Source organism: Echinops telfairi, unplaced genomic scaffold (assembly GCF_000313985.2).
Source record: "Echinops telfairi isolate 266 unplaced genomic scaffold, ASM31398v2 ScPeMD7_7421;HRSCAF=8459, whole genome shotgun sequence".
In the NCBI taxonomy this organism is placed as follows: domain Eukaryota; kingdom Metazoa; phylum Chordata; class Mammalia; order Afrosoricida; family Tenrecidae; genus Echinops; species Echinops telfairi.
Window position 1 is genome coordinate 11,431,533 of NW_022111321.1, and position 15,755 is coordinate 11,447,287.

Sequence of the window (15,755 nt, forward strand, 5' to 3'; positions counted from 1 at the left end):
GCATGAGCAGGTGCATTGTTAGGGTGGCAAAACCAGTCCCTTGTCGGCCATTAATCGGGCCTTATTTTGGTCATACACTGTTATACAGTCTTCAGAACCTCTAAATAGAAAGCTTGATGAACAGTCTGACCTGGTGGAATGAACTCCAAATGCACTACGTGTCAGCATTTTCCTCCATTCAGGCAATTGAAGGATGTCCATTGAGGGATGTCCAGAAAGAGGTTTGTCATCTATCGACATTTCACCTTTTCTGAAACAAGAAAATTGCTTGAGTTTTTTCCATAGTGTGTCCTTATAAGCTGTGTTCAACATTACAACAGTTTCTGCAGCATTTTTCCTGAGCAGAAACAAAATTTCACAGCCTCATACGTTTCTCTTTAATCAGCCATCACAAAAATCGAGGTTCAAGTGAAACTGCTTTTACGAAAAAAATTCCCTGTGACCAGAGAGAACCTTCCCAGGTGATGCCACTGGGTTCACTAACTCAGAGCAAGTTGCTCAATGATCACCGGGGGCGGGGCGGGGCATGTAAACTGTGAACACTGCCCTGCCCAGCATAATTCTGGTTTGTTTGTTTGATACCCCCTTATCGTTTGGATTTAGTTGTATTGTGTGGGGAATAAATATGAGTTCTGGGAATATGCCTGATGGAAAATTGCCCTTGGAAAGCAGTAACAGCTTGTAGAAGCCAGCTTTGAAAGTTCCATCTGGAATCAGATGGGGGTGGAGGGTTGTCTGCTGTGAGACAGCTGACCACAGTGACAAGATAACATTTTCTGGGAATTGAAAGCATTCTTCAGAAATTCTGAACGTTACTTAAGGAGGGTGGCTCAAAATATTGTAATTTTGGTATTAAAAAGAGGGACAATGCTGAAAGTTGAAGAATGTAGGAACATTTTGGACCCAGAAGCAAAGATATGCATGACTATACCTGACTAATGAGAACTGAAGGTTCCTCACTAGGAGTTCTGAGTGGAAGACAGATAAGTGATATCTGATCACTGAGAGCTGTGGAAACAAAGATAAGAAATTTAAATATCTGTAGGCAATATATAGGAGTAGTTAAGATGCAAACTAAGTACCACCTGTGAAAGTGACCACTAGTCTTCCAGTGATGAATTGAGGTAAGAAAGTTCAAAGATCATATAGACAATTATTACAGTTGCTCAAGACACAATTATCTTTTCTGAGTCAGTAGTGGACCCATAATGATCCTAGTCATCATTAAATATGTGATAATGGTATGCTTATTAGAAAAAAAATTCAAATGTTGCTGCCCTAAAGGGTCAGCAGGTGGGGTAGATTAGGAAGTGTTGAGTGTTCGAGGTATTGCGGGGTGGGAAGGGAGACTGTGGTAAGAGTTGTGAACAGAGAGGAAATCCCTCATCCTGAGGTTTCCCTTGACATTTAGATCCACAGTCATTCCTGCTGCAGCCCATTCTCACCTAGCTTTAGACAGCTACCTCTGAAGGCTCTGAAGACTGACTTCTAAGGAGAATTATCTATCCTGAAGAATTCTCAGTCATCTAATCAATCATCAAGTTTTCATTAAGACTGATACCCATTTTTTCCTCACAAATATCGATTGCTTACTGAGGATGCGCTGAGCATTTTCTAGGTACTGCAGATGCAGCAACCAGCAAAAGCAGACAGCACCTCGACAGTTTTTCTATAGGTTTATTAGTACATAGGAGATGATTATTTGGTATGGATGCTATTGTATACTGCATGATCATTTCTAGATTATTATTTCTAGATTTGGGGACCCATAAGAATATCAGGTAAAATGGGAGAGAGAAAGAACTACTTGGTTATTTTCAAGAACCCTGAAATTTTGTTGGAGACATAGACACTCATAAATGTTAATGTTATGAATATGAGGGGGCTTTGAAAAGTTTGTGGGGAAAATTCCATTGTCTTTTGATTCCACTTTTCCATGAACTTTTTGAAGTCCCCTTGCAATGCAAGGCAGCATATAACTAAAACAGATCATAAGTGCTAAAGAGTTTCAGAGGAAGAGAACGGCTATCTGGAATGATGGGGACCGTGTTCACGGAGGAGCTGTGAGCCCAGGGAGATGCCGTTTCGGAAGGGGCAGAGAATGAGGACGAGAACACTGATGAAAAGCAGATGGTGTGTTCCCGGAGAAGCCGACAGCTCAATTGGTCAGGAAGTTCTGAATCTTTCTCCTTTATGTTAACCATGTGATAAAAGCACTGTTTAGCAAGTAGTAACTTAATTATTTCTATTTTTACTCTGGCAGCATTGTTTGGCTTTAAGCAATTAACAGGAACAGGAACAAATTAATACCCCTCATCAGTCAAAGGTTGTTCTTAGAATTGGGGGGTGGGGGGATTGGCAATATTACTGTCATTATTATTGTTTGTTCATTTCCAGTCACGTTAATGCTTTACATGCCTTATTTAGTTCTCTCAATAACCCTTTAGAGACACATTAAATCAATAGACTCCTGGGTTATAAGTGAAAGATAACTTGCCTCAAATTATCTTAAGCAAAATGTGAATTTATTGGTTCATGTAACTTAAAAGTCCAATAGTAGGTTTGACCTGATTTTGCACTAGATTTTTTTATAAGACCTGGCTTCTCTACCCATTTTCTCTGTTGATTCCATTCTCAGATTACATGATGCAAAAATCCCAGTGTCGATAGCATATATGTGTATATATATACACATAGCATAACATTCAAAGTCAAGGAGAGTGGAAAATATAGCACCCATGTTTGCCGTGGAATCTCCACAAAAGCTTCTTCACCTTGTTACTCAGGTGGAGTGAACGCCTACTCCTCCACCAATCCTTCTAACCGTAAAAAGGCTAGATTCTGATTGGCCTGGACTATTGCTTACCACTTCATGGCCAGAGGCTAAATCACCTTTAACACAACCAACAGAAGAAAGAGTCCGGGGAAAGCAAGAACCCTAAATTAAAATGGAGAGCAGGTTTCCAAAGTAAGATGAACATCATTGTCTGCCATTAAGAAAATAACAGGAGGAAACTAGTCATCGTCCCAGGCAAAATGGTGTGCTTACAGTTATGAAAGCAGAAAATATTCTAGCTGTCTAAAAAAAATCCAGATGTCAAGAAAACTAGTTACAAGAACTATTAGCTATCTGATCTACTTATTAGCAGAGCAAACAAAACAAAAGCCTTGCACATCAGGAGGCTTCCAAACCGTAAGGCAAAACTATTACCATTGAGTTGATTCCAACCCAGAATAAAATCACCTCACAGGTTCCCAAGGCTGTAATATTTACAGAAGCAAGCTGCACATACTTCTCCCTGGAGGGGCTGGTGGATTTGAACTGTCATTCTTTTGGTTAGCAGCCGAGCACGTCGGCACCACCTAGGTTCCTGCTTATGAGGAAACTATGATAAAACTTCATTTCATGTACTTTGGGCATTTAAGAAGAGGCCAATACCGGAAAAAGGACATCCTGCTTGGTAAAGTAAGCCGTGGAAGTGTCTCAACCAGATGGGATCAACAGTGGCCAACCATAGCGACAATTGGAAAATCTTACCATATTTAGTTCAAATTTTAAAAATTGCTACTGAGTAAAATAATTTTTTAAAAAAAGAATGAGGGTAACAAATGTGCTTTATACAATTGATGTATGTATGGATTGTGATGTGTTGTATGAGCCCCCAATAAAATAACTTAAAAATAAATAAATAAATAATGAAAAAAAAATTCTTACTGAGATCATTTAGATTCATATACAATTATAAGAAGTAGTACAGAGATCCATTGTGTATTCTGCTCCCTTCACCCCAGTAAGGACGTTTTGCAAAACTGGTGGAATATAACCCTGATAGATAAAAGTTTACCACCTGTGTGTGTAAGTTCCTGTTGCCACTTAAAGCAACTCTATAGGACAGAATAGAACTGCTCCGGTGGGTTTCCAACCAGGAACCCTGGTGGTGTAGTGATGGTTATGAGGTGGGCTACTAACCCCAAGGCAAGCTTTTCAAAACTACCGTCAGACTACTCCTTTAAAGGGTTCCAGTCTCGTAAACTCAGAGGTGGTTCTACCCCTGCCCCCTAGGAGATCAGCTGTGAGCCATCATCATCGACTCAATGGCAGAGAGAGGGTGGATTTCCAAGACTGGAACTCTTTATGGGAGTAGAAAGCCTCCTCTTTCTCTTAACCAGCTACTAGTGGTTCCAAACTACTGACCTCGAGTTTAGCAGCCCAACTTGGAACCCACTATGCCACAGGTCTCCTGTCCACTACTGCAGTTAAACTAATGAACAATTCCAATGCCATAAGGACTCCTCTTTCATGCCATACCTACTTCCTTCCTGTTCAACCAGATTCTCTTAAGAAATAAAGTGTTAGAAACACAACTAAAACCTATACTCCTAAATTATTCCCTCTTTCCTTTTCTAGAAATAACCAATATCCTAAAGTTGTTCTATATGCTTGCTTTGCACATATTTTTACTACATATGTATGCTTCCATTCACAATATATTTTCTGAGGGTTAAACATTTACATAAATGGAAACATTATGCATAAATTTTGTAAACTTAGTTTTTTTGTCAAACAGTTTCTTGGAGTTCCCCCCCCCCCCAATCTTTCTCAAATAGCTCCTTTCTATCCACCTGTGTTAGGGTTCTCTAGAGAAACAAAACCAGAGCACTAATAATTTTATATATATTTATACTGATAGATATAAAACATAAGAAATAAGCAATGAATTAAATTACAAAGCAGTACAAATGGCTCAGTGCAACTCACTCCCGTGAAACAGTTATGAGACACTGGAAGCTCTGTAGAACAATTCAGGCTATCCTGAAAACAGCAAGGCAGGTCACCAGCAGTCAGCCAGATGACAGGGTCCGACAGTCCCCAGCTCAAGAGATGTAAATTCCAATAGTGTGGTGAAGCAGGTCTTGAAGGAACCTCAAATTACAGCAACACAGTCCATGGGGTAGGTGTCCCACAGATAGTGTAGCTTGCACTTTACAGAAACACTACCTGTGTTTCTGTAAAGATTTATATTTGGGATAGACTATATTCAGCCTTGCTAGATATTGACAATTAACCCTTCAAAGTTGTGACAATTTTATGTTCCCACCATTGGTATAAGTATTTTCAGGTTCTGACAGGAATTACTGAGAGATGAATGATGGGTTAACATGATAGTGGGGCAGGAGTAAAGAACAAGAAAGTAAAAATCATATATATAGGTATAAATGTAGATATAAATGTAAATATGTAAAGTTAGGTATATTTGTCAATATATACACAGTAAGGAAGCAGATGGACTTTGGGCCTCTACTTAAATCTTACCTCAGTACAAGAATGGTTTGTTCTAATAATGTGGCAATGTATGATACTCACCTTCCTGACATTATCACTGAAGACAAAATGGGTGCATAAACAAATGTGATGAAGAAAGCTGATGGTGCCCGGCTATTAAAAAGCATCTGGTATCTTAAAGGCTTGTAGTCAAACAAGCGGCCATCTAGCAGGAAAGCAACAAAGCCCACATGGAAGAAGCGCACCAGCCTGTGTGATCATGAGGTGTTCACAGAAATAGGTATCAGAAGTTCAAAAACAAGTGATCAAATGGAAGTGAAGAAACATAGACAAAGTGGAGACGCAAAAGCCACCTGTAAGATATTTGGACGGTCTCTCATAGAAAGGCCACACAGAAGGGATGATTTATCCAGTGTGCAGTACAACACCGATGAAACACATAACTATCCTCCAGTTATTTAATATTTCCTCCCCTTATTATGGTCCTAGTTTTACCTCATTAATCTTGTGAGACTGGCTTATGTTCATTTGGTTGGTTGGTTGGTTTTAGTTTTTTTAGATCATTTTATTGGGGGCTGTTAGAACTCTTATCACAATCCATACATACATCTATTGTGTCAAGCACATTTGTACACGTGTGCACATGTTGCCATCATTTCAAAACATTTGTTTTGTTTTTCTTTTGCCATATGTCTATAAGATGAGCAGGATGCACTATCCGAAGGAAAAAACAACGGGACCTGTTGTTATGGAGGACATGGGAGAGGAGGGGGCGGGGAGTGGGAGTGGTGAGCAAACAAATCAGATATCTAAAATTGATGGCAAGGAGGGCATATAATGCCTGGTGGGGCTTAATCAAGGCAATGATTTAGAGGAGAATTACTGAGAGTCAAATGGAGGGTGATATAGCTACAGGCATGTATATATGTAAATAAACTGATTTATAATCAAAGGGATAGAGACCAATGTACATATATTTATTTATATGTTAAGATGTCAGATGGACTTTGGACCTCTACTCAAGGCCTCCCTTTACACAAGAACTCTTTGTTTTAATAACCTGGCACTCTTTGATACTCTCCTTCCCAACACAATTGCTGAAGACAAAATGGGTGCATAAGCAAATGTGAAGAGAGCAGATGGTGTCCAACTATCAAAAGATAAAGCATTTGGGGTCTGAAAGGCTTGAAGTTAAACAAGCAGCCATCCAGCAGGGAAGCAAATAAGCCTACGTGGTAGAAGCACACCAGCCTGTGTGATCATGAGGTGTCGATTGGATCAAGTATCAAAAGATCCAAACCAACAACTATATAGATGTGAACAAGGGCTTTGGAGTGGAGACCTAAAACCCAGCTGTAGACAATTGGATATCCCCCCACAGAAGCATTATAAGGAAGGGACGATTCAACAAACGTGCAGTATAACACCAACGAAACACACATCATTCCTCTAGTTCCTGATTGCTTCCTCCTCCACCTACCATGATTCCTACCACCCCCACCACCCCTACCATGGGTCAGTTTTATCTTACAAATCTGGCTAGACCGGAGAACATATATTGTTACAGATAAGAGCTCTGGACACATGGAATTCAGGACAGATAACCCCCTCAGGAACAGTAGTGGGAGTAGCAATATCCTGAGGGCAGGGGGGTGGTCAGGGAGGGGAAGGGGGAGAAAGGAAATCCATCACAAGGTTGGCTATATAGTCCCCCCACCCCTCAAAGGGGATAAATAACAGAAATGTGGGTGAAGGGAGACAATGGACAGTGTAAGATATGAACTAACAGTAACTATATAATTGATCAAGGATTCACGAGGGGGGAGGGGGGGGAAGAGGAGCTTATACCAAGGGCTGAAGTAGAAAATGTTTTGGAAATGATGATGGCAACTTATGTACAAATATGCTTGATACAATTGATGTATGGAATGTTATAAGCTGTAGGAGCCCCCAATAAAATGATTTTTTTTAAAAGCTTTATACCAAGAAGTTATCTAATATTAAGAAGGCATCTCAGCCCAGTCCGTGGATCTGATGCTAGCCAAAGCCCTTTTCAGACTCAGGTAGCTGCAGGCCAATGACACAGAAAGGGGAAACAGGATGCAGGAAGATCACAGGCCAGTGAGTGCAGGGTTGTGTGGATCCAGGGTCAGTAGAAACCACTATAAGGATTTAAACAAGGAGCACTGTATATTTTCAAAGATTGTTGTGACTATTATATGGTAACTGGATTTGAGGGGATGTATGGAAATAGGTAAACACTACTATGGTCTAGGGAAAACCAAGCTGGGTCCTCTGGTCCAGGACCTGAAAATTATGTCCCTGGAGGTGATCTATCTGTTTGCCCTGTCCATCAAGGAGGACATTGACACCTTCCTGGGGATGGCCCTCAAGGACTAGGCCCTAACGATGATGGCCCTCAAGGATGAGGCAGACCCGAGTAGGCCCAAGCGCAGTTCAAGGCTTTTGTTGCCATCGGGAACTGCAACAGCCAGGTTGGCCTGGGTGTCAAGTGCTCCAAGGAAGTCGCCACCGCCATCCGCGAGGCCATCATCCGGGCCAAGCTGTCCATTGTCGCCCTGCGGTGAGGCTAATGGGGGAACAAGATCAGCAAGCCTCACACACTTCCCTGCATGGGGACGGGCTGCTGTGGGTCTGTGTGGGTCTGTCTGTCTCATCGCTGCCTCCAGGGGCACTGGTAGTCTCAGCCCCTGTGCCCAAGAAGCTGCTGCTGATGGCATGGCGGGGATCAACGATTGCTGCACCTCAGCCAGGGGCTGCACAGCCACCCTGGGCAAGTTCACCAAGCCCATCTACAGCCACCTGACCCCCGACCTCTGCAAAGGGACAGTGTTCACCAAGTCTCCCTACCAGGAATTTACTGACCATCTTGTGAAGACTCTCCGTGCAGAGGAACCAGGCTCCAGCCATGGCTTCCACGTAGAAAATTTTATATAAAAAATAATAAAGTGAATTGAGCCTATCAAAACAATGAAGCGAGTGGCAAGAGATGGTTGGAGAGCGAGAAGCAAGGTCAGAATAGTTATGTTCCTTATATGCCAGACCAAGACGTCTGAGCGGTTTGTGTTTGCCCCAAATAGTACCACGCCAGGAACAGACCTGCAGGTTGCTTAGATCACACTGACAGCAAGATCAGAAGTCTGAGAGCCAGATAAACCTAGAAGCAGGGGCATGGTTTGGGCAGCACTGCACGGAATGATGGGAAGTGAAGTAAAAGTGAACTTGGGCACAGCGTCGGACAGCTGTGTTTTCAGAGATATGGAAGAAAAGGTAAGTGTTTGGAGGTGATAGAAGGACCTCAGTGGTTAAGAAGACACTCAGTGCTCTGGTTTGCACAAGTGGGTGGATCATGAGGTCACTGACTCTGAATCAGGAGGAGGACGTGTCTTGGAGGGGTGCACATGTGAAGGAGGCAGGGGTGAAGGGTTCAATTGTAGGTGCATTGAGTTGAAGGATAACAAACGAAAGTTGAAGAAGTGAAGAACAGGTATATGGACGACGGCTTTTGAAAAGGTTGTTGGGGAAGGTCCCCTGCGGCTAGACCAGAGTAAACGGAAAAACATCCCTACGAAATCCTCAAACTCAAACACCCTGCCAGCAAGTCAGTGCTGTCTCGTAGCGACAAAGTCCTAGAAATCTTTACTAAACAAAAAATAGTAACATGTGAAGCTATTGTTTCTTGACATACCTTCCATCTAGGTCTATCCACTTCCGAAGGTGATGTTTCCATCTCTCTAACCCTCCCCAAAGAATTCTGCCTTAATTCACACCACAGCAAAGTGGTAGCTTTGGCATCCTGAAACACCCCTCCACCCCCACCCCCCAAAGCAAAACAAAACAGAGACATCAAACTCACTGCCATCGAGTCAATTCTGACTCATAACAACCCTATAGGACAGTGTAGACTGTTCTTTTTAATGTTCTTTGAGTTTGGGGAACAGAATGAAGTCTGAAAGGGCAAGACCAGGGCTGTAGGGTAGATGGGTGAGGTTTCGCAATGACATTTTCATACCACAGCCCTTGGTACTCTCAAAGAATGAGTGATGGGGAAAAAAACCCCAAACAAACGGACAACTCTGAGAACTTTCCTGACCTTTTTCTCACCAAGGAAGTTTTCAGTTTTCCTAAAAACTTCTTCTTAATGAGCCCCCGTGAGCATCCAATGTCCCCTGAGAAAATCTATGACGAGTACCCCTTTGGAATCCCAAAACAGTCACCATAACCTTCTGCGCTAACCTCCCTGGATTAACATACCTGGCCTAGCGGATGTCCTTAAAAGTCACTATTTTCATTGGACCTTCTTTTTTGGATCACATTGTAAATCCAAGACTCATCCCCAGTTAGAATTTGCTCCATAAAATTGCCTTCATTAGCTTCCATCTTGCTTGAAAGACTGGTGGAAAGTTCAGCTCTTTGAGCTAGCCGATTTCACACAACACTCCCGGCATGCGCTGAGCTGAAAGCTTACTGAGACCGAAATGGTCACTTAGAATTAGAATGCTGAACCATGTGAGAGCCCATCTTCAGCAGCTATCAAATCCATAGTAATTCTATAGAATTCCTTGCCCAGTTTTGGACTTCAATCATAGTTTCTTCATTTCGCAAGGTTGACAACTGCTGTTTTAGGTGAGGCAACATTCCCATCAACTTGTTGCTGATTTAAGAAGATGACCGTTTGAGTTTTGTTCAACATTTTGCATTGGTTCTAACCTCAGAATTACACCAAATGGTACAAAAAGCACTTAAAAAAAAAAAGAAACCCTAACAAGACTAAGACAAGTGGAACTCTAGTATCTACAACCCATTATTTTTAAACAAATGTTTTATGGAATTGGGGAGGGGTCTAAGACGGGAAAACTTTTGGGGCCTGATGGCTTCTGTTTCTCTGACCTTTGGCAATGATGTCATTTTCTTAGAAGGGAGAATGGTCAGACCTTGTCTCGTGTACTTTGGACATGTAATCAGGAAGACATCATGATGGCTAGAGAATCAGCAAAAAAGAAGATCCTTAATGAGATGAATTAACGCAGCGATTACAGCAATGGGCTGAAATACGGCAAACTTGTGAGGATGGTGTGGACCCCGCAGCATTTCATCCTGTTGTAGATAGGATGAACATAGATGTTGTACATCTATGCGTGTGAATTGACTTGATGGGGCCTAACACCACAGCCACCAAGGGGGGGGTGTGTGTGAGAAAACATGATGCAGACGGTGGTGAGCTTCAGAATCGCCGTATGATCCTACTGGGAAGAGGCTGCCTGGAGACTCCTAGAAACATCGTTCACCCACTGCCATCAATCAGATTCTGACTCAGAGGGACCTTCCACAGGGTTTCTGTAAATCTTCATGTGAACAGATAACCTCATCTTGCTCTGATGACTGATCTGCTTAGCAGCCCAGTGCTCACAGAACAGTGCCATCAGGGCTCCTTAGAAACATGGTTAGAGACTATGATGTGGAGAGGCACCAGTCCACTGACTGTGAGATCCCCTTCAATGGCACCCCGGAAGCTGGGGGTTAGCCAGGGTTCCCACAAGGCACTTTCTTTTTCTTTTTAAACTCACAGTATATTCAAGCACATGGAGTCCTGGTGGTGGCATGGTTAAGCATGGTCGGCAGTTCAGAACCACCAGCAGCTCCTCGGGAGAAAGATTGAGCTTTCTACTCCTGTAGCAGTTAGTCTGGGAAACCCCGAGGGTTGCTATGAATCAGCATTGACTCCATGGCAGTGAGGGTTTTCTTTTGGTTTGGTTTGGTTTTTAATATTCAAACATCCTGGAATGCCAAGAGAGGGTTACAAAATCAGGCTGTTTTGTTTTTCCCCTCAAATGTTTATCCTTAAAAAATGGATTCTTTTACCACACCATAGTTATAATGTAATACGCTTGTGCTGTTATTGCTAGGTGACGATGACTCCCTTTGGACTCATAATGACCCAATGAACAGCAGAAACTAACAGAACTAAACACTGCCCAGTCCTGACCCAGCCTCACCATCTTTGCTGTTTGAACTGGTGTTGCAACCACTCTAGCAGTCTGTCTCACTGCCGGGCTTCCTGTTTCATGTTGACTATCTACTTTGCCAAGCTTGATACTCTTCTGCAGGGACAAGACCCTCCTTACAACAGCTCCAAAGTGCATGAGACCCAGGCAAGCCACCGTCCCTTCTAAGGGCATACTTCTTCCAGGACAATTTTGTTCATTCTTCTGGTAGTCCAAGCCTGGAAAAATGGGGTTGGTGCAGCATCTGGACTCCTCTGACTACATAAGGGGAAAGGAGGATCAAACTCAACATGAGCCCAAGGCCAGTGTCTATGAAGCAGAGGTCAAACATGCCCCCATCCTCCAACCTTCTTTACCAACAATCCTTTCACAGCATGATCTACTTCTTTCATAATTCACTGCAATGGTCACATAGAACTCACAAATCATACTCATCATCATGGGAGTTATTAAAGACATGCATCTTTTACAATGAAGGATTAGAAATGTTCCGGATACATTTCTTCAGTTGAGACCATGTCTTCTGTCATGGCTTAAGCAGGCTACTCTCTGGCCATTGGCCCCCTGGGCTGGCCTCTGTCCTGATCAGACAATAGCACAAAACTCTTTTAGCACTACTGACAAATAACCAAAGGGCACTCCATTTCTTAAGCCTCAGTCTAAAAGTGGATGATACCTTCAGGACCAGTGGTGTGAGTGGTGATACTGGGAGCATAGAGTGAGGGTGGGTTGGAAAGATGGAACTGATTACAAGGAACTATATGTGACCTCCTCCCTGGGGGACAGACAACAGAAAAGTGGGTGAAGGGAGACGTCGGACAGGGCAAGATATGACAAAATAATAATTTATAAATTATCAAGGGCTCATGAGGGAGAGGGGAGCGGGGGGGGAGGGGAAAAATGAGGATCTAATGCTGGGGGCTTAAGAGGAGAGGAAATGTTTTGAGAATGATGAGGGCAATGAATGTACAAATGCGCTTTACACAATTGATGTATGTATGGGTTGTGATGAGTTGTATGAGCCCCTAATAAAATGATTTTAAAAAAAAGAAATGAATTGTGAGAAGCAAATGACTTATATTAAGAGATGTTTCATTTGTCACAGTTTCAGAACAGTTCTGGATGGTGGCGGTGTAGATCTAGGAGTGGTATCGTGTGTGGCTAAAGCGGAGCCCTGGTGGTGTAGTGGTTAAGCACTGGGCAGTTAACCATAAGGTCAGCACTTTGAAACCACCTGCTGCTCCTCAGGAGGAAGGCAGGGCTTTCTACTCCCATAAAGAGTTACAGTCCCAGAAACTCAGAGGGCATTCCTGCCCTGTCCTAGATGGCCACTGTGGGTCGGCATCGACTCAGTGGCAGGGTTCGGTTTTGGTTGTATCAAGAAAGTGACTTCCCATTTCAAGGTGTCTTAAACTGATCAGTGTTCCAAAAGGGGCATGGGAATGGGAAAGGCTCAGGATTAAATACTTATCGATTTCTAACTTGTGATTGGAACTCAAGGATGAGGAATAGTAAATTAGGGAACTTAGATGACACAGAGGCACTTTCGGAACCTAAAATCCTTCCAAACACCCTTGCACTCAATAGAAGGTGAAACCCTATTGAACAAAGCTACCTTTGTGGTAGGTACCCCAAGCCCTTTAATTATGGTGTGCATAGTAATAAATGATCGTTAAGGGACAGCTTCCACTGCAACCCTAGGTTTTTATCATGTTGGTTCTTTAAGAGTGTTCAATGTAATGCAGTTTCTACCTAAAGGCTTTGTGTAGATGGATGATTGGATGGGAGAGGAAGGCACTACCAACAAGGTACCCGAGGCTGTGCTTAGCAGGGTTGTTGCACAGAAGAGGGCACGTGGGCATGTGAGCAATGATAGTTCACATACTCAACATATGCCAAAAGTTGGGGCTCAGGACACTATGCTTCTTCACTCATTTAATACCCCAGGAACCTGGAGTGAAGATGGGTGTCTGCTGAAGGTAGGTCCGCAGAGTTGCAAAACGAAGTGCTTGGAGAGAATGAGAATGAAAATAATTCGGGATAATCGTAGGTCTTTGTATAAAAAGCATTTTAAAGATGAGGCAGTGTGTTAGTCTGGGTACACTAGAGAAACAAATCCACAGAAACTCATATGTATAAGAGAGAGTTTTATATAAAGGGTAAGTGTACATCAAGAAAACATCCCAACCCAGTGCTGCCCAAGCCCATATGCCTAACACCAATCCACAAAGTCCTCCTCCATCTCACAAAACACACGCAATGATGCCAACTACAGGAGGAAAGCTGAGTCAGTGAACGTGTAAGCATCTCAGCACTAGCAGGGGTCTCCACCCGGTGGCTCCAGCACCCAGGGCTGCATCGGGGTAGGTCCATGTGGCTTCACCTCGGGGGTGTCTTGCAGGAAGTGAGCCTTGCCAGCTGAAGCAGGGAACTGGATAAGGCAGCTGCACCCTGGTCTGACTATCAGAAAGCAAGAGACCCCAGAATTAGAAAGGCAAGGCTCACCGAGCTATTTATCCCTCAGCCTTTCAATTAACCCCATATGTGTTTATAGGCCAGGTTGGCACAATAAACTTTAACTATCTCAGGGAGCAAGTAACTTGCTCAACAGCTCATAGCTAATAAATGGAAGAACTGAGAACAGGACCACTCAAACCTCTAACTCTAGAACGTACAAGTTTGTGGATGAATGCACTTGACATTTGACATTGGGGTTATATGTGTGAGGGTTAAGTACATCCAAGAGGGGCTTCATTTATACTGAGTCCATCCTTCCAAGGAAGCAGTCATAGAGGTTGGGAGAATCTGAGCGTCTGGAGCCTCATCCCCCACCTTGCCCTACCACACCAAATGATAAATTCCTAATCAGAATTCTCATGGGAAGTCCTGGCTAGAGGAAGAGATTATCTTCTTGCTCAAGGGTTAATCCTATTCATACATCTGTTTTCACTAGCACTGTAGGTGCCCTGGTGACACACTGGCTAAAGCACTTGGCCCCTAACCAGTAAAGTCTGGCAGTTCTAACCCACCAATTGTTCTGAGGAACTTATGTCAACATTTACATCTTTAGAAACCATATAGGACAGTTCTTCTCTGCTGTATAGGGTCTCTGAGTCAGAACAGACTCCGGGCAGTGGGTTTGGTCTTGATTTTTCACTACTAGCACTGTAGACAAAGTCATTAAAACAAGGAGTCAGATTTCTTCAGAATGAGTTAGTGGTTTCAAACAGAACACCGCACAACCTTGTGAATTAAAAAATATATATATTGCCTTGCTTTCAATGGACGAATTATACAGTCGACTTGTGTTTCAAGGAGGCCCAGGTGCCTGGGAACTTCCTTGCCCACTCATTTCTTGTTCAGCCAACACTCACTCATCCGTCCTTGTGCCAGGCACAGGGAAAACAAAGGGCTTGCTTCACAGTGCCTCCAAGATGAAAGGCAGGTACACAAAGCAGTGTTCCTAACGGAATGTAAACACGGATTTTCTCCTGAAGGTTTGTCATGTTGTAAGTTTGAATGCCACCAAAGTTGCGATTTTCATTTCCACTTAAAAATTCGTGCACCTTAACTCACCCGATAGGACGAGTAATTTAAGGTTACCGAGTCATGGAACTTGCTCATCTTATGTAAATATTACTTATCTTTCTTTTTGCACATTAGCAAGTGAAGGAAAAAAGTGTTTAAAAACAAAAAACCGGACCTTTTAAGACGGGCGCCTATTCCAAGCACCTATGGCAACTCGAATCTATTCTTGAGGCACTAACCCGTATTGGCACGACTGCTTGTGTTTAAATGGATTTTCATGTCGTCCCTAGGCTTCTTTCTGCCTTAGCCATTTCTCATCATTTCCCGGCGAGCTGGAAGGAGCCTTTTCCCGAGGACTAAGGGGGGACGGGGAGGGGGGGCTTCCTGCGGCCGCGTTCTCTGCAGAGTCCGGAGTTGCGACCCAGCTTGGTCCCCACGTTTCCCCCCGGCCCGGCCGCCCGTGCTCGGGGAGGTACGGGGACCGGGGACCCTCCCTCGCTGTCCTTGGAGCCGGGGCGGGGGCGGGGCGGTCACGTGCGGCCGGGAGAGGCTGGGAGTTTGCAGGAATGCGGTAACTTGCAGGGAAAAGTTGCCCCGGCGCCGGCCGCGGACTCGGTGCGGGCGGGCGCGCAGAGGAAGGAAGAGCCAGGAGGAGGCGGAGCCCGGGAGCGCTCGGGCGGGCGCTTCTCTCAACTTTAGTTTTGGCGTCGGCGGCGAGTTTCTGTCTCAGTCGGCCGCCGCCGCCGCCGGGGAGAAGCGAGGGAGGAAGGAAGGAAGGAAGGAACTAGAGAAGGAAATAAAGGCGAAGGGGGGAGGGGAGAGGCCACGGCTCGGCCGGCCGCCGAGTCGAAGCGAGAAGGAACAGAAGTTCTCGGGCGCCGCAGGTCGGGGCTCTGGGCGCCCCTCCCGAGCGCAGC

General features: G+C 44.0%; 1 protein-coding gene and 1 pseudogene across 1 annotated transcript in view; both read left to right on the plus strand.

Moving 5' to 3' along the window:
* The first annotated feature begins 7,528 nt into the window (after positions 1–7,528).
* LOC115872224 lies at positions 7,529–8,228 on the plus strand (annotated as a pseudogene).
* A 275-nt stretch (positions 8,229–8,503) lies between these two features.
* The window catches only part of YAP1 (Yes1 associated transcriptional regulator), a 134,320-nt gene continuing 127,068 nt past the window's right edge, over positions 8,504–15,755 (plus strand). The window contains exon 1 of the mRNA XM_004709011.2: positions 8,504–8,575. Coding sequence (XP_004709068.2) covers positions 8,504–8,575 — 72 coding nt within the window. The remainder of the gene's footprint in view (positions 8,576–15,755) is intronic.